This window comes from Watersipora subatra, chromosome 7, assembly GCF_963576615.1.
Source record: "Watersipora subatra chromosome 7, tzWatSuba1.1, whole genome shotgun sequence".
NCBI classification, from domain to species: Eukaryota; Metazoa; Bryozoa; class Gymnolaemata; order Cheilostomatida; family Watersiporidae; genus Watersipora; species Watersipora subatra.
Window position 1 is genome coordinate 16,520,096 of NC_088714.1, and position 25,427 is coordinate 16,545,522.

The 25,427-nt window shown below is 37.3% G+C and overlaps 1 protein-coding gene across 1 annotated transcript in view; it reads right to left on the reverse strand.

Annotated features, from left to right (window-relative positions):
- Positions 1 to 25,427, reverse strand: part of LOC137400473 (usherin-like) — a 108,377-nt gene that overhangs the window by 68,410 nt on the left and 14,540 nt on the right. The window contains 19 exon segments of the mRNA XM_068086797.1: positions 485 to 654; positions 2,869 to 3,074; positions 5,092 to 5,333; positions 6,589 to 6,769; positions 7,111 to 7,223; positions 7,332 to 7,463; positions 8,315 to 8,446; positions 9,313 to 9,543; positions 10,883 to 11,024; positions 12,415 to 12,590; positions 12,949 to 13,122; positions 14,619 to 14,711; positions 14,937 to 15,212; positions 17,175 to 17,390; positions 17,765 to 17,914; positions 18,438 to 18,601; positions 20,125 to 20,290; positions 21,014 to 21,214; positions 23,691 to 23,873. Coding sequence (XP_067942898.1) covers positions 485 to 654; positions 2,869 to 3,074; positions 5,092 to 5,333; positions 6,589 to 6,769; positions 7,111 to 7,223; positions 7,332 to 7,463; positions 8,315 to 8,446; positions 9,313 to 9,543; positions 10,883 to 11,024; positions 12,415 to 12,590; positions 12,949 to 13,122; positions 14,619 to 14,711; positions 14,937 to 15,212; positions 17,175 to 17,390; positions 17,765 to 17,914; positions 18,438 to 18,601; positions 20,125 to 20,290; positions 21,014 to 21,214; positions 23,691 to 23,873 — 3,348 coding nt within the window.

A 25,427-nucleotide genomic window follows, 5' to 3' on the forward strand; every position in this document is an offset into this window, starting at 1 on the left:
CTTCTCTACTAAAGTAGCCTTTTAGTCACTAAAGCCTGGTCTTCATAAGTCACCTAAGACATCACACTTAGTGCGACAGGTCACACCGGAGACAAAAATTATATAGCGTTGTGAGCTGAGATCATATTCATTAAGTTTATTTTTTATTTGCTGGAATGAGAATGTGATAATTTTTTTTTCATCCACTCCTTTTTAGTGCTGCCCCAAGTTAGAGATTATATTCACATTTCCTTTGGCCTACATTTCCTAACCAATGATTATTAATGAAAAATTGAAAACCCAAAATCATGCATATTATTACATTAGAAATCAGACAAAATTGATAAAGCAATTGTTTGCAGTCAGTGATAAAGGGTGTGTTAAATCTGCACAATATTCCTATGGAACACCTTCAAGATTTCAGATAATGCTTTGTTCATCATCAGGATGGAGTTATATCAGTGCTGTGATAACAACAAAATGCAAATGAAATTAGAACTCTAACCGGTGAAGGGGCGCAGGCCGTACACATAGCTAGAGTTTATGTTCTTATTACTGGCCAGAAGCATTGTCTCAGGAGCCGGTCTGCAAACCTCAGACAAAGACTGTGTAGAAGGACACCCGTCAAAATTGATAGCCATGTAACTCCGCATGAATCGATGCATATCGATCGGCCTACAAAAACTTTATAGATTGAAACATACATTTGACGCTGTCTGTAAGCAGAGAAATTGTGATGCTCTTGAGAAAAAACAAGTATTCTTGGAACTGCTTGCGCACTACATCTATAGAAAGCAATAATAACTCGTGAACCTGAGAGTACCTGGTAGACTTCTATTTAAGGCTTTAAAAATGACTCAATTCAATTCTCATCAAGCGATGAACAAATCAATTCCCAATTCTTTTGCATCATAAGTCATGTGAAAATCGATTCAATTCAGTATTTAAGCGCAAAACACCACAATTCAATTCTTAATTCTCTAGCTATCCTAACTTTAATTAATCAACTCAATTCACCCAAATAAACAAAATCAATTCTCTATCAATTATTTTCAAAAATTGACTTATGGCAAAATATCAAAATAACAACAAACCACAATCACTAACTTAACTACAGGCAAAAGATTTATTCAGGAATCAACGCAATTGACAAACAAAAGCAATGTTGAATATTTTTGTAATTTACTGAAACCGCGAGCAAAAGGAAAACGCTATCGTTTTTGCAGTTTGACCAAAATGCAGAAACACACTAATATAATAATATTATCGTCAAAAATACTTTAGCATATATCCCCGGATATAAGCCTATCTCGCGTATAAGCCGACCCTAGAAAAACAGTCTTGAAATAAAATAAGAACTCGCATATAAGCTGACCCTATAAATGGTAACATGCCGCACGTACCGATCAAAGCAAAAAGTTGCGGAAATGGGTCAGCCTTCGCAGACTTAGTACAAAAAATTTCTGATTGGTGAGTAGTTATATCATTAGCGTATCAAGTTTCCGCTTAATCGAAAGGAAACAATCATCTCGTTGCGTTGAGCCAATGGGAAACAGGTTTGCATCGCACGTTGACCTCAGTTTAGCTTTTCAAAAAGCAAATTTTTATAGCTATTTGTTCTTTGCAATGATCAGACGCATTACAGGTACAGAGTTTTCACTAGTTGTAGATCAATGGACTTTTGATGGTTGTCTATCAAGCAATAGTACTAGTGACAGTGATTATTTCAGTTTTAGCAATAAAAATAATGATGCCATAAAACCATATTAATAGTGATAACTCGTCTGACTTGGAACACGCTCAATTTGCTACCCATGGTAGTCATGAAGAGGCTGAAAAGGTACAAGTAATAGACTACCAGCCGCATGCTTAGCTTGGTTGGAATTAAGTTAGCATAATGTCATTTTGTTTGCTTTCAATCACAGTTATGCACTTATAAGCAGGATCCCTAAAATTGGTTAAAAAGATTTTGCGTTCAAGAATCAGCTTACACGTAGAAGTATATGGTACGCTGTAGGTTCAGTGTTGAAGAATTTCACTCGCAGAAATATGTTTAGGCCATTGTTTGCAATTTTTCTTTTCATCTATCCTAAGCAGAAAATCGAAAAATTTGAAACTGAGATTTTCTGCTGTGAATTCCGGGTAAAAGAATAATTAGCTGGTTCCTTTTTTGGCAAAATGATAAAAAAATATCCTAAATTAATTGCGGTAAAGTTTTGGGTGAATCTGTTAACTCTGTGATTCGTGATCAATGTTTTTGCATAGGTACTAAAGCGGGTTGTTATAGCTTTCTGCCAGAATAAATGATATACATGAGCTGTTATGAAGGCTTTCAGTAGCTTTTCCATAGACAAACCACAGAAGTATACTATATTAGTGCGTAGTGTATAATATGGACCAATAAAATATGTCGCAGTGATGCCAAGGTTTGTGGAAGCATGAGCAGCTGGTAACACGACTGCACTGACAGCTTTCCTTTGGCGAGCATCAAATAACATTGGTTTATTTAGGATATCACCGACTGGCATGGATTTTTGTTAGCTGAGTAATAATCATAGATACAAGTATAATAAAGCGAAGCATTGACGCACTTTGCCTCGAGCTGTTTTGCTGTTTTGAAAATAAAGAATTGAGTCAAACCATCTATGTTGACAGTGAAGAGCCAAATCAATTCAATTTTACTGGTAGGGTGTGTCGATTCAATTCAATATTGAGTACAAGATATAAGCAAATCAATTCGATTCATTTGCAACTCAAGCCGTAAGGTTTGCTCAAGCAAGCATGTTAACTCGAGTGCCCATCTCTGGTACAGGATGCTCTGTACTAGTATACATGAAGGGATTGAAACTCCATCCACTTGGAATGAAAACAATGATTCATACGACAGACCTGCTATTGATTGACAAATTAGCGAAACATCCGCTGAATGGAGTGGATAAATCAAGCTTGTAGGTCATGGCCATTTGAGAAGCTTTTGAATTGGGTGGCAGACCACCCAAGTAGATGCTGGGAGAAAGTTTGAAGCCAGTCCGAATTGTAGATATATTGATTACTTTATGGTAACCTGCGGTGCTGATGGATAGTTGGCTCTCAGTCTATAAAAACATATATGGCATACATGTTTGCTGTAACTGCACATATCTTGCGCATGCATCAAGAATAATGTTTAATAGGCTTGGAACAACACGAGTAAAAGTGAGAAATTGGTGCGCGCACACACATATACATGTGTATATATATATATATATTTGCATAATCTAGAGTACACTCGTAGATATACAATGTACCGTACTTTTCGGACTATCAGCCGCTGCTTGTTTCTGACGATTTGAGACATGCGACTTATGTAAAAGTGCGGCGCTTCTGTGGATTTTTCTTTCACGGCTATGGCGCATTAACCAGAATCTCCGATTAGTGTGCCTCTAGCGGTGAAAGAAAATGCGATACAATGCCTAACGGTACTGTTCCGTTAGGCACTAGGTTAAAAAGCGTCGGTAAATACGAAACAGTGCCGTTAGGCACTGTTTCGTTTTAAATGGCAAAGTTGGTACCGCGTTAAAAAGCACCGTCCTGAGTTCTGCGGCCTATACAAAGGTGCGGCCTATGTGTTGTTTTATTATCGTTTTTTGAAAAATAAAGCAGATGCGGCTTATATAGGGGTGCAGTTTATAATCCGAAAAGTACGGTAAATTGCACAGAATGGTTATGCAGTGAAATAATTATAGGATAAGCCATGTTGTGTTTCTGCGAACATCCCATGATGTAACATACGATGAAATGTTTTTCACCACAACTGACGGCATTTAACTGAACAAGAAAATGGCAAAACAGAAACACAAAATGGAGGCCATTCAACTATGAAACTGATTTTTGCCTGCATGTGCACATTAGTTTCTGTTTTCCTCTTATCATCCCTACCAAAATGTCCCTCTCTGACTGCTGGTTAGCAAACTGCACAAATGGTTTTGCTAAATCTTTGTGCCTATTTTAGGTGTCAGGCTATCAAAATAGAGTTCCATCTTTCTATTGCACACACCTTTTAAGGTTTTAACATTGTTCAGAATTGTTATTATGATCAGTTATCGGAATCTTTCCAGGATATTCCTTTCATTTTGCTGTACTGCTAGCACATCAATATAAACCAATTTGTGCTACACAGAGGTTGCCTATATCATATTAATGGAGATATTTACAGTTGACGTGAGTTTGTTTCTCTTAATAATTAGATGGCCAAGTTTTCTACGTTAAATCAGTGTCCTTTTCATGATATCATGCTACTAACAAGAAAGGATTTTTGTCTAATCAAGCAAACTATTCTTTAATTTCTTGCACTTCAATTAACGCTTCATTGGAAAATGTCTTAAAAGAAGCTCACAGATTCCTGATAACCACACAAAGTAATACCCGCCAGTTCTAATGTTTCACTGGTGATTAACTTAACCTTGATCCCTGCATCAAAGCTAATTTATGAATACATACAAAATATGCATCAACAGTGCAGACCGAGCCAGTAAGCAGTTTTGAAGCTTCATTCTGTTACAAAGATTACAAAGTGCTATTTTCTCTGCATAACCACGCGGGTTCATATATTCCTGCGTATCAGCGTCACAAGGTTGTCAAACAGCAACATTCAGTGAAATGTTCACGCAAAGCTTTTAGCTGAATGTCCTAAATGTATGCACTACAATATTTGTGTAATGGTCATTGGTTGCCATACACTTAATTAGGAGTTATCATCTCTGAATATTAGCAAATTTTGATACTGCAACTGCTATTTTATGCCATCATAATTGGGAGTTGTCATTTCTGCATATTTTCATTTACTGTCTAACATGCCTGTCTATTAGCTTTTTGAGTTGAACAGAAAAACTGATGCTGTCAGCTAACAATATGTCATCTTTTTAGGCTCTAAAACTACCATGTTCATCTAATAATCTTGTACATTTTACAAATTTTCATCAATTTAATGTATGCAGCCATTAAAATTATATTGATATTGCTGCACTATGACAGGCAATACAACTATGTAGTTAACCATAGCATCACGCCATAGTGACAAGTTGAGCGGACGGTTTACCGACAATAACACAGGAACTGAATGGTGACACTAACTTTGACGAGTTTGAGAGGCGACCACTGTCCCCCGCAGACATTCAATTCGCTAAGGGTAAGGGCAACAGAGAAGTTTTCATAAGTTAGCACTACTGCTCCTTGGGAGACCATCGCATAGAAGAACTCTTCATTGTCAAAGATCACAAAGAGAAGACCATCTGTATACTCGGTTCTAAGGCTGAGCTCGATGTCTATGCTGCTGCTATTCTGTAGATGCATCGGGGTGCTTAGCTCCAGCCACCCTGAAAGAGAGGTTGATACACTTATAGTATTACCTGTGCTTGAGACAATCTCTGTTGTTGCTTCGAGAGCACATTAATATACCGAGGAGAGAAACTTAATGCCTCTCACTGAATAGACCTTGCCTCTATAAACAAGTGATGTCAGTGAAAATAATAAATTTTCCTGTCATAATGTAAACAAATAAATTAACATGAGAGCAGGCTCATAGAAAAAAATGCTATGAACTAATTATACACTAGCGAGTTGCCCTGAATAAACAGTCTATAAAATATTTTGCTAACAATGTAACAGCAATGAGATAGAAATTGCCATAGATATAATAAACATAATAGATATAATAATAACATATAATAATATATATAATAATATATATCATAATATATATAATAATATATAATAACAACATAATAGATATAATAGTTTATTATATCTATGGAAATTGCAGTCAGGGCTTTCGATGGCAGATTTAATGCAAAGAACTAGAAATACAACTGTAACAAAATATCAGTAACATTTAAAGGCAAAACTGGTCAGACAGTCAAAACAAGAGAGTTCATACATCGCATTTGGTTCCCCGAGTAACACAAATGACTCATGGTGGGTAGCCAGCCACATGAATGTACCCATTTTAATAACCTGGAAAAAATGGCTCTCTCATTAAATACTACCCAATTTATCATTCAGAGAACGTTGCAAGACGTTGGGATAAAGTTACATTGAAATTAAGGCATGCTGGAAATATTGGATATGAGATGATTAGCCTGACACTAAATATGAGTGAAACCTTGCCTTGATGGTGAGGTTGTCTACATGCATTACTCTTGATATGACTGTTTGTCTATTTGATATAGGCCACAAGAATCTGAGATACACATATTCATATGTACCAATACACATAGTGATGATGTCACTAGATCCTACTATAAGCCTATATGAAATTTGCAATAATAATGCTACTGAATCATTATATTTGTTATCTTCAGCTTTCATCTTATGCCACGATAATAAAATAATGTTCACAAATTATTTATAAATCAATGAATTAATTGCTAAATGGGTATGCAGCAGAATTGTTTATCATACATATAAACAGATAGAGAAGTAGAAACCTGCTAAAACTACGCAATGGAGAAACATTCCTTCAATAAACTGACAGGTAATTAGGAGTAAGCTGACAATACAAAAAGTGACGCCCTTAGAATTTGAGTCAGGTTCGTACAACTCAGACTCAACCCAGCTAAGTGTCTTCCTTACCTTGACCTTGGAAATGGGCAGACAACGGCTCTAAAGCTGACGGACAGCCATACCATTCAGGATAACTGTCTTTCTTAGCAATGGCGGAGGACCAGTCAAGACGAGTCCATATTTCTCGGGGAGTCGCTTGAGTTAGTAGCTGAACATCCTTGATACAACCGGTGAAACTCTGTCTAGTAACCTGCACATAAGATCAGGAGATATACATATATAATAGTTTCAAGTCTTCCTTGTATAAATTTGTGTTATTGTGTTTATGGCACTACAGGGCAATATCTTCTTTTTATTTATTTTTGTGTGGCACCATTTGTGAAACATTTTTTTAATAAAAATGATTGACTGCCCGATAAATAATATAGCAGAATATATATAAAAATAATTTGTATTATATTATATATATAATAGACGCCAAAGCAAAACAGTTTACATAGTCAGAGTACGTAGTACATCGTTAAAGAACGACCGGATGACTAGAGCTAAAGCTATCCATGCTGAAATCCTTAGCTCACACTCAATACCCACTTGTAGCCTTAGATCCTCATTGGTGAAAACAAAATCTTTTGGAAGTCCTCCGATGTACACCCCGGTGTTACCACCAATTATGGTTCCTGTAGCACAGTCTCCTTGCACATGTCCTGAAAAGTGAAAAACCACAGAATCAAGTTCTAGAATACTGCTGAAGTCTAACAGAGAAGCAGCAGATCAACATACGAGTGAAGTGGGTACCGAAAAAGAGTACATACCAGTCATAGTTCCATCAAGAGCGAGGGTTCCCGCTGTACCATCCCTGCTTACCTCCATGTGATGCCACAAACCATCTGAATAGCTCAAATTAAAATCCCCCTGTGTGTCTATACCGACGGTTATAACACAACCTGAAATATTATTATCCTGAGCATCATGCAAAAGGTTTAAAAGATTTGCATAAAGAGCAGAGGAGACGATTGTACTATATCCGTAAAGTTTATCAACTAATAAGCATACAACAATGAGTAAACTAAGTGTGTACACACAAGGCTTATGCACACTTAGTATAATAAGAGTACATAAACTTTAATTCTTTCACTACAAAATTTTTGCTGACGTACACGCGGTATTTCTGCTGTAAAAGCTAGTTTCTGTCATAGAGCTTTAGACTGAAGGTTGTTTGGAAGCAACAGAAAGCTACTTCAAGTCTTCAACACTGACCTTGTGACTCACCTGTTTGAATCAAACAGAAAATTCTGCACAAAAAACAATGCATTTGACAAACAAAAGCCATGTTTAATATTTTTTTAGTTTCAAGAAACCGGCTTGAAAAATGCTATCATTTTTGCAGTTAGACCAAAACGCGGACCCACATACTCTAATATAAAGTATAGCTATGATATTTGAGGCCCAATGTTGAAGAATTTCACAGGCAGAAAATGTTTAGGTGACCATTTAAATTTATTTTTCATATATCTAAAGTCAACAAGAGAAAAAAAATTGAAAACAGCAATATTATGCTGTGAATTTTGAGTAATAAAACTAACTGGTTCGTTTTCTTTTTAAAAAAATGATAACCCGATATCCTAAATTTATTGTGCCAAAAATTTAATTTGATCTGCTAACTGTAAACCGTGATCATATTTTTTGATCCATAATCATAGTTTTTGCGTAGGTACTAAGGCCAAATGTTGAAAAGGAGTTCCTAGCAAAAGAGTTGAATGAAAACAAACTTAAATCTTTCTGAAAAGCAGCATACCTTGAGGATCAAAGAGAAACCATGGCAGGCCATCTTTCATCTGTACCAGCACAAATTCCTCCTGATTACCAGCAGAGGTGAGAAGAAGTATCAGTCCTTCTGACTGAGTAGTCCTAAACCATAAGCTGAAACCTAAAAGTAATCAAGCTCGCTGTGCGTACTATCAGCTAATGTGAGGTACTCGGGTAAACATCAAACTCTCACGCAGGAGACTGTTGGCTCAAACAAAGGTGACTTCTAGTCAACAGAGGTACGCGTGTCTGACTCTCTAATGCAGTTTAGTGCCTCACTTATCACTAAGGCTACATTGCCATCAGATTCAGAGAAGGATACTGAAGTTCTTGAAAACCATTATGTGTAGCTTTTGTTTACACTAAATGAGTTGGATCATAGTCATAAACTCAAGAGAGAGAAAATTAATCTCAAAAAGTCAACTACAATTCAACTGGTCTTGCTGAATCTCTTGTCAGTAACCTCTTTTGCAACCAAACAAGACTCATTAAAAACAGATTACTCATATTCGCTTACTAGAAAATAGTTCGGGAACTAGAGTAAAACTACTCAGAGAAGAGCTTTAATACAGTGAGCCCCCCTATTAGTAATCAATTTCGCGAATGTCTACATTATTGGGATTATATGTTATACGACCAGTAAAGTACACGTAAATTGCTTAATTTATTCTAAGATCGTCCCAAGCTCACCCCTTCAGCCTTTCAAACAGATAAAAAATAAAATTAAACTATTTTCAAGGCAAACTAATGGGACTTTCCTTATTCAAATCAAATTTAAAAACTTGCATCAACTTGACTCTTTACATTATACAGAATTTATTATGTAATGCAAAGCAAAATTTTCACATAAATTCTTTACTTTATGTGAATTTTACATTATGGGTTGACGTTATAGCAGTGTCTACTGTAATAGCTTAATGATATGTGACTAAAGCTACCAGCTAAGTAGAAATAGTTGCTGATGAATAACTTGCAAAAGGCTGTGACCTGTGAATGGCACATTCTGTGGTAGAGTGTTGGAGGGGAAGATATAGTATCCACCACCAGAACATCTTTTTCCTTCCTCCACCCGAGGAGATGGTACACTGAAGGACACTGGAGACTGCATAACCGAGTAGGAGGGTGGAGGACCATTTAGGTCTGCGGGTTCCTCCCAAGTGAGAAGGAGACTCGTAGCGTTAAGGGAAATTACCACTGGATCTCGAGGAGAGCTTGGAGCTGCAACAAAGTCCTGATAGTTCACAAGCTGTCTAGTTTATGAAGTTGAAAGCGAGTCTTCAGCTTGAATAAAAAATACTATTTCCACCGTTAACTGCAAACGTTCAAATTTTTACACCTTTTTAACGGCATCATCGTTGATAAGCTGGTTGGTGTAGGAACTGCAACCAGAAATCATTGGACATATTATTTAGTGCAGTAAATAGTTGGGTTCATCAATAATAAATAGCGCTAAAAGCGAAGAACAGATAAACTGGTCTAAAGTACTAATGAAATCGGAGCCTGCACGGCCAATAGACACAAGATGCAGTTACAATATTTATAGCAATAGCGTGCTGGTCTATGTCAGAAGATAAGTAAATTATGTATCTGCAATTGGCTGAAGGAGTTGATGCCTAATGGATAGAATTTCTGATACATATTAGCATGTATCATTTGTGTGTTTATATATTCATGTTGTGGGTGGTAGTTTATTAGCTGTGCAGTCCACGCTTTCTTCTAGTAGTGCTTTAATTGCGTAATCGCCTCATGACTTATAGCTATGGACTTATTAACTAGTGGCAGTTACTTTATGCGATTCTTACCTGTTAGCTATGTTCTTTATAATCGCTGGTGACAATAAACGGTCAATGTGTACTAACCAGATAGAGTACAAATCACGCTTACACAGACAATACAACAATTTCCACTTCGCTTCAGTTGTTTCCAGCTTCAACATTAAAAGATGGGTGGCCCCAGAGTCATCATCAATATTCACTGCTTTTTCTCTTTGTCCAACAATAGTAGAAGCATTAGTATTTGAAAACGCATTCCTTCAAGAACTACCTAATCACTTGAGAAAACCAACAATCAATGTTTTATTTTATGTTTATTTATTATGTTTATTTTATGTTTATTTGTTAATAAGGTGTGATATCAGAGGGGTATCGCTGTATGTAGCACGCATGAATCTATACTCCATGTCTTAGACAAGTGTTTCATGGGTATGTAGCTACAGTTATACTGAACAGTCAAATATGCCCAGCAACACCCACTATTGTCGCACATTAATAAATATCATAGATTTGTTCTTAAGCTGTACGACATGCAAACTAAACTAACTATGAGGATTATAAACAAGCATGAGCAGTACTATAATTTAGGGCACTACCCTGCCTTGTCAACGTAGGACCATGAGCGGTACTATACTATTTAGGGCACTACCCAGCCTTTTCAATGTAGGACCATGAGAGGTATTATACTATTTAGGGCGCTACCCAGCCTTGTCAACGTAGGACCATGAGCGGTACTATACTATTTAGGGCACTACCCAGCCTTGTCAACATAGGACCATAGCTACCTGCAGGCAATGTAAGCGCTGTCACAGCCTCACTGTCCACACAACCCACTGAGTTGCATACTTGAACTATGAACTTGTTGGTGCTGTATGGTGGGAGATCCGTTACCGTATATTCTCTAACATCCCTGCTACTGTATATCTCCTACAACAAGCAGCAGGATACTATGAGGAATGAACATGAAGTTGCTTTGAATACTGACACCTGCATAGATGGAAAACATCACGGTAACTACTAACTATAGAATATAATTGTTCACCATATTTATTAGCAGCTTAATGTGGCCAACTACATGTAACTCTTTGACATGGCTTTGGAGTTACCTTCCTCTCAAAGGTTGTCAACATAAGGTTTCTTATACACTCGATTCAATGACAAAGGGAAAAAATTGATTTGCAATATTCTGTAAGCAAGTTGCGTGCGATATGTTTAACCCAAAATGCAAAATCCATAAAGTAGACAATTTTATTAGTTTGACTATTTGTAATTGTAGTAGTTGTCCTATCTATCCTGAAAGTTTTATGCCTATTCTAGTAGAGCTGACAGCCGATCTATTTAGAGCTAGTAAAAATAACAGTCAACTCATTTGCAGTGTTACACTAATGACTGGATGGTATTGAAGAACTGTTGATGCCACTAAACAATCCTGTTATAGAGGTCATGACAAGCATGCAAAAAAGCTCCAAACATCTAAGAAGAAAATGTACTGAAGCTAGATCTAGATTATCGGCAGCAGTGAAACTAATACTGTAGTATAGGAGAATAGTGACAATGTTGTAATTTGACAGCACTTTTGAAATGTCAGCGCTATAGAATTACCAATTCATTGTCAAGTTTTTTCACTTACAACTTGGTATTTTTTGGCAGTCTAGCAGCAATGAAATAATAATTAAACAACATATTATAGATACAATAAGGTATGTCCACAACCAATAGCTATCACACACCACGGTGCATTTAATTCAAGGCTAAAGTGGGCGGTATATTTAAAGTGGGCGGTATATTTAAAGTGGGCGGTATATTTAAAGTGGGCGGTATATTTAAAGTGGGCGGTATATTTAAGGTGGAGGTATATTTAAAGTGGGCGGTATATTTAAAGTGGGCGGTATATTTAAAGTGGGCGGTATATTTAAAGTGGGCGGTATATTTAAAGTGGGCGGTATATTTAAAGTGGGCGGTATATTTAAAGTGGGCGGTATATTTAAAGTGGGCGGTATATTTAAAGTGGGCGGTATATTTAAAGTGGGCGGTATATTTAAAGTGGGCGGTATATTTAAAGTGGGCGGTATATTTAAAGTGGGCGGTATATTTAAAGTGGGCGGTATATTTAAAGTGGGCGGTATATTTAAAATTATGCCAACACCTGCTATCATGCTAGCCCAGCGAATAATAAAGATATGTTCAAGATGCTAATTTCAGTTTTTATAAAACAACCTCTTATTACCACGCTATGGTCACTACTGCTAGGATCACTGATGTCATACAGAGAGTACTCGAGACAGCAATAAAGCGTGTGAATGTAAATGAAGCATACCTGAGTAAATGTGGGCGGGTCAAAGGGGTGAGTCACAGGGTCAGTGTTGAAGACTTGAAGTAGCCTATAGATGGTAACCAAACCATTGATCTGAGCAATACTAGGCTCCGCCCATTGCACAATTAAGGCGGAGCTAGAAAGAGCAGTGATGGTTGGTGCAGGCGTAGATTCTGGTGCTGTAAATATAATCCGTGGTTAGATTATTTACAAAAGCACTAGGTGCGATATAGGGAGATATGTAAAGGCGAGATGAGTCAAGAAGTTAAACGGCAGACAATAGAAGCACGATTCCAAAATTACACAACAGGTCAAAGAAAAATATGTAATAGTGAGACTGTCACAGCAGCATATATAGATAGCGCCTCTTCTCTAAATAAGCGTCTACAAGAATTCCCCACATCAGTAAATTAATCCGGTACCATGGACCTGGATTTATATCAGATAGGAAACAGGATTATCTTGAGGCTCGTATAGTTTTCAACAGATAGCACACACGAGAACAGAAAAGATAAAGATGAGTGCCCGTGATCGAACCTGCTTCGAGAGTTCTAGCCTTGACCCAGTTACTAGCTGTCTTACTGATGTCATTCTGTGAGAGGACCTGGAACTCATAGTACGTAAATGGTTGAAGTGAGGTGACGGTGTAGTTGGTAGCGGGAGGTGGAAGGGCATTCTCTTCAATTCCAATTGAGCGAGGATTGTACTGACCTGAGGAAAGGTTATTTATGATTACAGCTACATATACGTACATGTCCATAGTTTGAGACACAAGATAAGACAATTCTTGAATAAATATTTACCTAAGAAAAACCCATGATTTTCAAGATTGAATACAATGTAGATTTTTAAAGGCAGCTTACTACGAGCAAAGGGCAGCTCACCTAATAATTTCCAGATGATTGAGTTCATATTATTGATTGGTAAGAGTACTCATTCAGACAGACATTTTTTGATGTGTATCAGACTACCCTAGAAAACTTATGTATTTGCGCCATCTAATTTTCGCGGAGTCATCCTCTCGCGAATATTTCATGAGCGAAACTAAACTATCGTAACGAACGCGCGAAAACGCGAAATTAAATAGCTCTGTTCATTGATATCCACAATTAAATAGCTTTGTTCATTGATATCCACAATAAAATCATCATATTAGAAATGCAGGTAATTTTCGAGTGTGGTTGGGCTCATTGGGAAATTTCTGGTAAACTCATCATGGCTAATTCGCCGAATGAGCAGCATGGCAAAGCAAATTAAGATAACGAGTTTTTTTTGGAAAAGCCAAGACAATTGAAGAAGATGATGATATCAGTTTAGGCACCAAATTTGTAACCGATGAGGATGAAAGTCTGGTAGGTGAAGTCATAAAATTGAATAATAATTATTGTAGTGATGAATTTTATTACCAACCAAAAACAATAACAACCCTCACCGGGTCCAACCCTGTTATACAGTTTTGGTTGTGAAGTTGGTTGTTATCTATTTTCTTCTTCTTGGGACTTAAGTATGAAAGACATGTGAGAGTCACGGCGGGAGGGACCTAGACATCATTGATAGTCCAAAAAACAAATAGCAGCAAAAAAATCAAATTGAATTATCGATCTCACCCACACATTTCTACCTGTGGTTTACAAATACAAACTAGTCCCAAATTGAAGATTTTTTCTTACAAACAAACTGGATCTGAGGAATCTAATCTGTTTGTTCTATTGCATTTATTTTACATCACTATATTTTCGCACTCATCAGAGCTGCGAAAGTAAGTTGCAGCAAAATTTTACTCTGCGTGCTACTCACGAAACTAGATACTAGTGAAATAAAAGCGTCCTAGGGTATGACATAACATTTCATGACACAGAGAGTTGTATGCTCCTTTCCCCACAAAAATAAAGGGGAGGACTACTCTTAATTGTGTAAATGTGTTAAACTAGAATTTATTGAAGGTCATTCACAGCCTGCTTACAGAACTGTTGCTAGGATTTAAAAAGAAAATATTGGTGAATAGACTGTGATTTAGTGAATAGGCCGAGATTTCCCAGAGAATAACCATACCAAAATGCTGTTACACACGCTCATGAGAAATTACAGAAAGTTTACATTTACCCACTTCTATCTTAAAACTATTGGTATTTGACACCCAGAGCTAAACTGGATTGCTTGACGAAGGAGAAAGCAGTAAGATTGGTTAACTGGTAGATGAGCCTGACCTGAAGGATTAAAGATGAGTCGGAGAGGGGGGTCTACCGTCCCATCAGCTTGCAGCTCTCCTTTCATCCAAAGCTCATAGTAGATAATTATACCTGGTTAGATACATACATGTAGATATTTTACATTATAACCATGTCTTATGGAAAAAATAATAAAAAGATATCCAGAGATACCCGATTGCTGCAGATAATTCTCATTCTTTCTAAACATAGAATGCTATATTCATGTTGGAGTAAACAAAGAATAGATTTATTTTGCTACGACATGACGGCTAACTGTCCACATAAAACTGCATCATTGGACAAAGGAAGTCATACCATTTGGGTGTGCTGGTGGCTGCCACTCAATGTAGAAGCTGTCAGAGCTAACTGGGGTCACCACAGGGTCATCCTGACCTGAGGGTGAAGCTAGAGGAGTAATAAGCCAGACAGGTTGGCTGGTGAGACAACCACCGGCAGTACAAGCGGTGACGACAAATGAATAGTTAGTGTAAGGAGATAGTTGATCACTAGATGATGCCACCTCCTTTCCTTCGTACAGCACAACAGTCGTCTCTGGGTCCACGTCTGTTGTATATGTCAATATGTACTTCTCTACAATAAAAAGCTACCAACCATCACAAAAATGCAAGTTTAAGAAGACATTTGATCTCTAGAAGTAAGGAAGTAGACTGTAACGAGTTAAGGTGCTGCATGTTAGCTAAATGATCATAAATGAGGGTGTTTACTAACTGTTACAATACCAAACCACCTCATTACTGTATTAAAACAAGGTTTTAAAGGCTTGCCAGGTTTAAAACAAAAAAAGTTAACAAACTAAAGAGTCAGTTGATACGCGTATAACTCAGATCGCACTAAAAAAAATGACATTATGATAACTTAATTCCAACCATGCTAAGCATGCAGCTTGTAGTCTATTACTTGTACCTTTTCAGCTTCTTCATGACTACCATGGGTAACAAGTTGAGGGTGCTCCAAGTCAGACAAGTTATCACTACTCACTAGTACTATGGTTTTACAGCATCATTATTATTATTGCTAAAACTGAAATAATCACTGTCACTAGTACTACTGCTCGACAGATAATCATCAAAAGTCCATTGAGCTACAATTAGTAAAAACTCTGTACCTGTAATGTGTCTGAAATTGCAATAAAAAATGAAGTTTTAGCAAAGCGAAACTAAGCTCGGCGTAGGCTGTAAACATGTTTCCTATTGGCTCAAGGCAGAACAAATGATTGTTCCTTTTCATTTAAGTGCAGACATCAAAGGATAATCAACTACTCACTAATCAAAAATATTTTGTATGAAGCTGCACCACACGGCTCTTGGTCATACGCTGATGCTGTGCCAAACCGCACTACACGGCAAATGGAACGAAACAACTTAATTCTTGTCTGCAACCTTTTGCTGTGATAGGTATGTACGGCGCGTTATGATTTGTAGGGTAGACTTATATGCAAATTGTTTATAAATTCACATTTTATGGGATGTTTTTCTAGGGGGCTTATATGCGACGATATACGGAAGATCCATTCTGAATATGAATTAATATTAGATAGCTATTAGCAAATAAGTTTGTCAATACTATGTCCACTAACGCATGTCCACTAACTGAAAAGCATTACTGGTCTAAATAGACATCTTCAGTGTAAAGACAGCTATGATAGACAAGTAGTCAACTATGATACACAGTGTAGAGTCAGCTATGGTATACAGTGAAGAGTCAGCTATGGTATACAGTATAGAGTCAGCTATGGTATACAGTATAGAGTCAGCTATGATATACAGTGTAGAGTCAGCTATGGTATACAGTGTAGAGTCAGCTATGATATACAAGTAGAGTCAGCTATGATATACAGTGTAGAGTCAGCTATGATATACAAGTAGAGTCAGCTATGATATACAGTGTAGAGTCAGCTATGGTATACAGTGTAGAGTCAGCTATGGTATACAGTGTAGAGTCAGCTATGGTATACAGTGTAGAGTCAGCTATGATATACAGTGTAGAGTCAGCTATGATATACAGTGTAGAGTCAGCTATGATATACAGTGTAGAGTCAGCTATGATATACAAGTAGAGTCAGCTATGATATACAGTGTAGAGTCAGCTATGGTATACAGTGTAGAGTCAGCTATGGTATACAGTGTAGAGTCAGCTATGGTATACAGTGTAGAGTCAGCTATGATATACAGTGTAGAGTCAGCTATGATATACAGTGTAGAGTCAGCTATGATATACAATGTAGAGTCAGCTATGATATACAAGTAGAGCCAGCTATGATATACAAGTAGAGTCAGCTATGATATACAAGTAGAGTCAGCTATGGTAAACAGTGCTGAGTCAGCTACAGCATACAGTGTAAAGTCAGGTAAGATATACAGGAAACAACTCCCATGTTAATGTTTACGCCAAGAGACATGATGAACTCAGGCAAGGGTTGACAAGTCTTGACTAAGGCGAAGAAAGTATCACTAACATGTAAGTTTGTGAGTTAAACAGTTATGATGTGCACTATGAAAATTAATTTAAATTACTACTATGATGTGTACATACCAATAGCTCCAGTAGTATTGCTCACAGGTGTCCAGGAGAAGTCAGCAGAATAGGGCAACAAATTAGAGACATTGAGCACTAAGTCACCAGATGGTGCACCAGCAAGTGTTCGAAATGAGACTTCATCACTTTCCGCGTATCCGAATGGATTGTGGGATTGAACCTTGTATTTGTAGAGAGTGTAGGGTGTAAGGTCTGTGTCATTGTAGCTAAACTCTATAATATACAGAATATGCGACTAACAGCTGACATGTGTACAGAGCTTGAACTCCGCTGACAAGTTACAGAGCTTGTACTCTGTTGACAAGTGTACAGAACTTGTACTCCTATCAATTGAATAGTGTACAGAACTTGTGCTATTGCTGACAAAGGCACAGAACTTGTACTTCTACTGACAAGTGTACAGAACTTTTACTCCTAACTACTGAATAGTTTACAGAACATATACTCCTACCTACTAACTGGTTCTTCTGAGCACTGATATGTCCACAAGATAATCTGAATTGAATGCTAAGACATGAGAATAAGAATGAGAGGTCAATGCCTCATCAATGGCTTGTCCTGTCTTACATACAACTGTAATACCATACCTGAATGGGTAAGATTAGCTATAGCCAGACCATCTCTGATGAGCACATACTTATCAATTACACCATTGGGATAATCTGGAGGCAGCCAGCTTATCTCTAGCACTGTAGATGATATAGGCCTGTAGGTGGGTGCAGGCTGTTGTGCAGGAACTATAAACAAACATGCGCGCTAAGTAAGGAAGTCGTGGAAAACATAATGTTTAAAGTAAACTTCTACATCTTGTCCACTGTTTAGTTATTTGAGAATCTCGAATAAATATGAAATATGTTTTCTGAAACATTATGAATACAGTAATACATGCAGTTGTGTGCTCTTGCAGCGTATCAAGTTGGCGTGTCTAGTGAGCCTTGAACAAGCATGAATTATGCTGACATTGCAACTGTCAGCCATGTGTCAAGAACTAACAGGTCTCACCATTACGTTAGCAGCTACTACATGTACATTGCCTATTAGAACCTATCACCCTTATTCTAAGTGGGAATTTATTAGTGAGAACAATTCACTGAGCTAAGGCTGAGTTCACATAAGTTCTCATCACAAGGCCTCTACTACCACCACTAGTAAAAATGGGTACCCCTTCATAACCTCGCTAGCCTTACTCAGCAGTATCCTAGCATTCAAAACAGTGAGAACAGCCCACTTTCTTAATGTTAGTGGCCTGTATATACCCACATTTGTTGCAGCCATAAGGATTATCTGCAGAAAGGGCGACAGCTCCTTCTACGCACTCATCGCAGGCACGACCTTGCACAAACTCTTTACAGGTGCATTGTCCAGTTATGTCATCACACGTGTTGTTGGTAGAGCCGGCTAAGGAACACTCACAGGGGGAGCAACTACAAAAAGAGCGAATAATTGCCAAGTTTGCTAGAGGGTGGAAGGAGATTGTAATGCATAACTACATGTAATTGGTTATTATTAGTATTATTATACACTAGATGTGTAAATAAATGCAAACTACAATTCAAACAGCCTACAGACAATTATCCAAAAGTAACCTCATTTTCAAAAGCACAGTACAAAAAAAAAGAACAATAAATGATTAATTTAATTCGTCACATATTCATCTATATAAAATAAGTATTAAATGCACTTTAGAAAACTCTGGAAAAAGCTTATGGAGATAAAACTCAAACTAATGCGAGCCTGTATTGGGACGCGTAGTGAAAACAGGGGGTCATTTCAGGCCAGAAATCACCCAATCTAGTACAGTCAAAATTTTATCATATGAAAGTAATCCACGTGATATTTGTTTTGTATGGCAAGTGTCATCATGAAGCAAATCTTTTTAACAAGAATATATTGCATTTTGTTTGAGTTGTTCTAAAGTTTAAAAACAACAATAAATATATATGGAATTACATATAACATTGAAACAATCATAAAACAACCATGTAAAAACCAAACGCCAAAACTTCAATTATATGCAACAAACTACATATACAAAAATAATAATTGGTATAAAAAAGTTATTGACACTTTGGAGAGAAACAAACGACAGAGTCAATGCTTAGTTTCAGTGATGATGTAACGACATCGAGTTAACTTTAACAAACATATACTTTAAATTACCTGTATTTTTTTTAGTTTTAAAACATATTTTGTAATTTTTACCAGCATTTTTTGCTTTTACTTGCAAAAATGTGATATTTCAAAAAAATCAGATGACCATATGTTGGAGATTACTTCATATCCCAACACAAACATTTGCTCGCAGCGTACGTCATATGTCGAGAAAGCATATGTAGAGGTGATCATATGTCAATGTTTGACTGCAGTTAACATCCACAAACTACCTCTGACTGACAACACTTAATTGTTAAGTGAGTTAACTCCTTAACAATGAGAAAAATCTGAAACCATAAGGCAATTTTTTCATTGCAAAAATCTGGCACACCGAACATACGAAAATTACTTAAGGCCTTGTTTACCTGGGCTAATTTTAGCCTAACTTGCTTTCAAATTTTACGATGTTGAGGGAGCGATGGTAACTGTAACTGTGAAGTCCTAATAATTGCAACAACTTGTCATGATTGACAGAATTTCTTTATAAAAATGATAACAAAAGCTTTCCATCAATGAGGTCAGTCTAACACACTATCTTCAAGTGTTCCAGATATTTGTTGAGACTTGCTTCTTCTCGCCCCCTTATCGTTTCTTGTTAGCAATATAGCTCTACGATTTTTGCCCACTTCTTTTAATTTCATAAAACTTGACTAGTGGAGTAGATTAAAAACAACATTTTACTCATGAAGTTGGATGCAAGTTTGAGATATTATGTTTCAGATTTCTCTGTAAATTTACAATAGCCAATGTTTAAACCAGATTATATGACGCTAACAGAGGGCTGACGACTCACCTCCCTGATACACCATCAAAGGCGAAGTAGCCTGCTATGCACTCATCACACCGTTGACCTTTCACCCCAGAGACATCATCCTTACAACTACACTGGCCAGTGTTAATATCACATATCCCATTGACTGCTGCTTCTGGGTGACAGTTACACAGAAGACAACCAGCACCTGTAGGAATAAACCAAGTCCCAGTCTGCGGCAAGTCAAGACATGTTACTGCCTTCCAAGGATTAATTAGAATGACTAACTGCGCTTAGCCATGTGGCAACAAAAAAACTCAAAGAAGTTTGATTCCTTGTGTTATACCACACAAAACCCCATCATTAATTCCTCAACAGGTGGCAACAACCACAGCCTAAAACAATTATAGCAAAAACTCTTGTGCGCATATTAAATTTATATTCTGTAATCAAGTCAGATATATTGCCTTTATCTGTCTCTAACTGAGGATAAAATCTGTTTGTCATTATTTTATTAATAAAGAATTTATCATCACATTCCGCAAACAACATTTTATTTAAAAACAGAAATAACCAAATCGAGAGCACCTCAAGCTCAGACTGTCAGATGAGAAACGTCTAAAACAGGAGACGGAAACCTACTTTGACAAAATTCCGTTTGGAAGGTACAAAATTCCATTTGGAAGGTACAAAATTTGTACATAGTACAGGAGATGTGAGGATGAATGTGCAGAAAATAACGCTTAGAATTTCAAGTTATGAAGTTGATGAGCTTGAAGTTGGTAAAAAAATTGATAAGATCAAAAATGCTAACCTCATACTTAAAGGCTAGTCCTAGAAGTAAAGCCAAAGCGTGCAGCAGTTTTGAAGTTATCTTATCACATTTACACCGAAACAGCATGATCAATATATAGTAGTGGAAACAGCTTACCAAATGGATTGAGGTAGAACATTGGCTCGCATGTGTCACACCTTCTCCCGGCTCTGTAAGTGAGACAGGCACAAGATCCGTTGTTCTGATCGCAAGGTAGTTGGTCGACAGGGAGAGCCTCACCACCCACCGTTCCCGAAGGGTCACAATCACACTGAGTGCAGCCGAGAGCATTGTCAGCTGTCAGTCCGTAAGTATAGGCTGTAGAGCACATAGAAAGTCAAATTCAGCCGACAGTCACCGGTAATACTGATAAGTATGGTAACTACAGATGTGAATCAGCTAGAAAATCTATGAGAAGTAGATTTGTTATCAATTGGTACTGGCAGCATTGCTGCCATTGCCAAGAAACTTACTGACAGATATAAGCCTTTTCATTGTAGAACTGAACCTTAAAATTTTGCGTCTTTACAAGTTCAAGAAGCTTAACATGCAAAGTTATCGAAATGTTATTCTGATGACAGGCAAAGCCGTGCAAAAGAACATTTTCAAACCCATGCAAGTAGTTTAATTTTATGGAAGTTATCTATGAAAACACTAGATGAACAGTGAGAGAAGAGAACTGCCATAGCTGCAGAATCAAGGGCATGCTAAGAGAATACTCCATAACCGGAAGCAATAGCAAGCCTTGCGCTCACCTGATCAGGATGATAAGAGCTGCTGTAATAATATGGATAAAGATCAAGTCATGTCAGGTTCCCAGTTCCAAACCTCTTCAGCAACCTCACTGATATTTATTAGTAATGCAAAAATATAATATAACCCGCAATTCCTTTGCACAGAGAGATATGAGAAGATATAGGTGTATACATTATGTCACTGAATGAAAATCATAGAGAATAGTTTAGTCTGTAGTGGACAAATGAATACCTACCCGTATATTAAATCTCCTGACAGTAAAAAATTGGATATGAACTGGCAATGAAGTTGGGTAAAACATCTCGCAATACATGAACTCTCATTGATAGATGAGTTCGTGTATTAAAAGTGTCCTTACAACACAGATCTTTAGCCGCTAAGAGTGGCCATTGCACTAGTGACGTTATAATGACTGACTGTGACACTATAGGCCAGCTAACAGAAGGAACCAGGAGCTGACAAAAGTAAAATCTAGCGAAACACTGTGAAACAAAGACTTATTTTTACACTAGGTTCAATGCGTTGTTAATACAACATTATTTCACAGCCAGCTTATCTCTAGCACTGTAGATGATATAGGCCTGTAGGTGGGTGCAGGCTGTTGTGCAGGAACTATAAACAAACACGCAAACACCCAATAAGGCCAAACACCCAATCATCAAAAAGATGATGTTTTAAGTAAACTTCTATATCTTGTCCATAGTTTAGTTATTTGAGAATCCCAAATAAATAGGAAATATATTTCCTGAAACTGCATGAATACAGTAATACATGCAGTTGTGTGCTCTTGCAACATATTAAAACGGCGTGTCTTGTGATTCTTAAACAAGCAAGAACCATGCAGACAATGCAACTGTCAACCATTTGTCAAGAACCAACAGGCCTTACTATTATGTTAATAACCAACTACAGTGCCTATTAGAACCTATCAGCCTTATTCAAAATGGGAATCTATTAGTGAGAACAGTTCACTTAGCTAAGGCAGTTTTTAATGTCAACTTTTAATGTCTGGGATTTTTTTTGTCTGGACATGGTCCAATCTGTAGTAGTAGTCCGAACAAACAAAGCTTGTCTGTGGTAACATTTCAAATGCAATAGAACCCTGGGATACAGTAGCCTTACTTAACTACCTTATGGGTTTTTAAGGTGACGATGTGGAATGCGATGTTTTTTTGGCCATGGTTATGGTATTTTCCACTCTTACGGTGTGGTCAAGAATTATCAAAATGCAAATACATTATTAGCTGAAATCCTCCCACAAGACCTGGGGCTATATGAGACCCTATCTATTGTTTACAGCAAGCTAAGAATTAGCGGTAGGTCGCATCTTTTTATCTCATGGGAGTGTTTACAATATCATATTTGTGTTGTACTTCAAGTGCTTATATCAAACTTCAATTCGTTAGCCATAGGTTCCAATGTTGCTTGCGATGGCAAACGGAGAAGCAAAAATATGTTTTTTATGGAAACGAATCCGAAAATAAATAAAAAAATTCGAGGAAAAGTGATATCAAGCAAATGTCATCAGCAGTAATAAGGAACTTTTGAACTAACCTATCGGTTAGTTCAAAAGCCTCGCTAGATTCATTGTACAAAAATGCATATTAAAAAATCCCACAAATCTCATGGCCACTATTAATGAGAGGTGTGCGGATCATATCATAAATATTTTGAGCAGTGACCAGAAACAGGCTTCTTTCCACAGATATCTCACCAAAATAGAAGCATCAGCAAGCATGGGCGTTAAGATGACCCACCGTATGACGACTTCACCTTACGATTACGATCCCAATCTGGGAGCGGATTAATGTTGTTATCCCAAGGTTTCACTGTATACAGGTTGATTAAATTTTTCTTAAATAAACAGCAAAAAGACTAAGAAAAGCATACTTGTAGCGGAAAAGTGGTGACTAAATGCCTTCCACGGCTTTAAATCGCTAACCTCATATAAGCCAACTCTCCGCTGACATGCCAGCTAATAAATAGTCTCAACTAATAGAAACTGCTGACTGACAACTAGGAATGGTACAGAACCTACCTCGGCACTCACTGCAGGTGGCTCCCACAACATTCTCCTTGCAGTCGCATTGTCCGCTAGACTGGTCACATAATGATGAAGAATTGACACTGCCGGAAGGGTTGCAGTTACAGGCAATGCAGCCAAGAGATTGTGAGGAACCAAAGCTATGGTAGGAAGGCTTGCACTCATTACAGCCGAGACCTGTAGAAATCCAACACAGATAGAGAAAATACATGCCTCTTTGGGTCCGGGTTTTTTACAATACGCTGTATGAGGGTGTTCACTGTTCTCATAATTGAGAGGTGCCAGTTCTACGACCAACACTATCTAGCCATTTAAACTAACAACCAGATATTGAGAGTCAATATAACCTTGCTCAAAATATGAATACATGCATGATGCTTTCTCAAACAAACAATAGCATAAACAAAGAAAAAACTATAAAACTAAGGTCACCTTTGAATTCTCTACACGCACCTCCAGAGCGAGAGGTGGGACAAAATAATAAATAAATATACATATTGAGGAATGGGGAGCGACATGATAAGCATTTCTTTAGTCTTGCATATTTCCATAAATTTGGAATTGTCTTCAGCACGCTGCTTCCAGTAATGTGATTGACATTATAAATACTTTATTGTGGACAGGTGAAACATAGCTGAAGTGACACTGCATTTCTGAATACTTGCTGAAACGATCAAATTATAGGAAATTATAGGAAATAGACGTAACTGAAGTAAAACAACAAGAAAACTTATTCAGTAAAAGCGCTGTTGTATTTCCTTTGCGAACACAAAAAGGATCTTATCTACAGTATTATAAGATGGGGTACGCGATAAGCATTTGTTTAGCCCTACATGTTTCCTAAAATCTTTCAGTGATATATGATTTATCGATGACATACAAACAAATAAAACAAAATACTTTAGCAAAAAATGAGAACATTTGCTAGAAATCAAACGTTCAACTACAAAAATTAAATTTTAAGATCTTGAGCAACGGTTGTTATTTATGAACCGTCATGCGTGAGTTCAATCGCTGTCAATGGGCCTACCGACAAAGCACCATCATCTACACTAATCAAGGCAAAACCACCATAGTTTGACTGAAATTGAGAGAGTTGCAGGATTGGAAATCAAACAACTGCCATTTACCTTCATCACAAAAAATTTACGTGTATGGAATCGAAAAACACTCAAGAAACACTTTCCGATGTTTTCAACCAAAAAGGTTAGAGATTTTTATATCCCAGAATACTAGAGTGCTGAGCATGAAAGTGAACAAGTCTTCAGTAACCACACCACAGAAAAGCTCTAGCCTTTAAACTGTCCATCATAACTCGATGAAAAAGTAATCTGATCGTCTTCCTCCGCTGCGCATACTAACTTCACAATTTATCTGAAATGAGCATGAGAATACAACTCCAGAATTGCAAGGATTCCTCACTATGAATTAGACTAGAGCATGTAGCAATGCCTTGATGTTACAATCATCTCTACGCAAAAACTCGATTCAGTTCACAGCATTACCGTTAGTTCCAGACTAACCACTGCTGCGATATTTGCATCTTGAGCATGAAACAGCCTTTGTTTTGTTTTGGCAACTTTTTTACATGAAATTTCCTTTTCGGTTGGCAACTGGAGATTAGCTGATTAATCGCAGTCACTGATCAACATGAACAAACTCAAACTTTATTTAATAATTGATCACCACTAGTCTGGCATCACACATTCATAACAATGCGCAGGATACTGT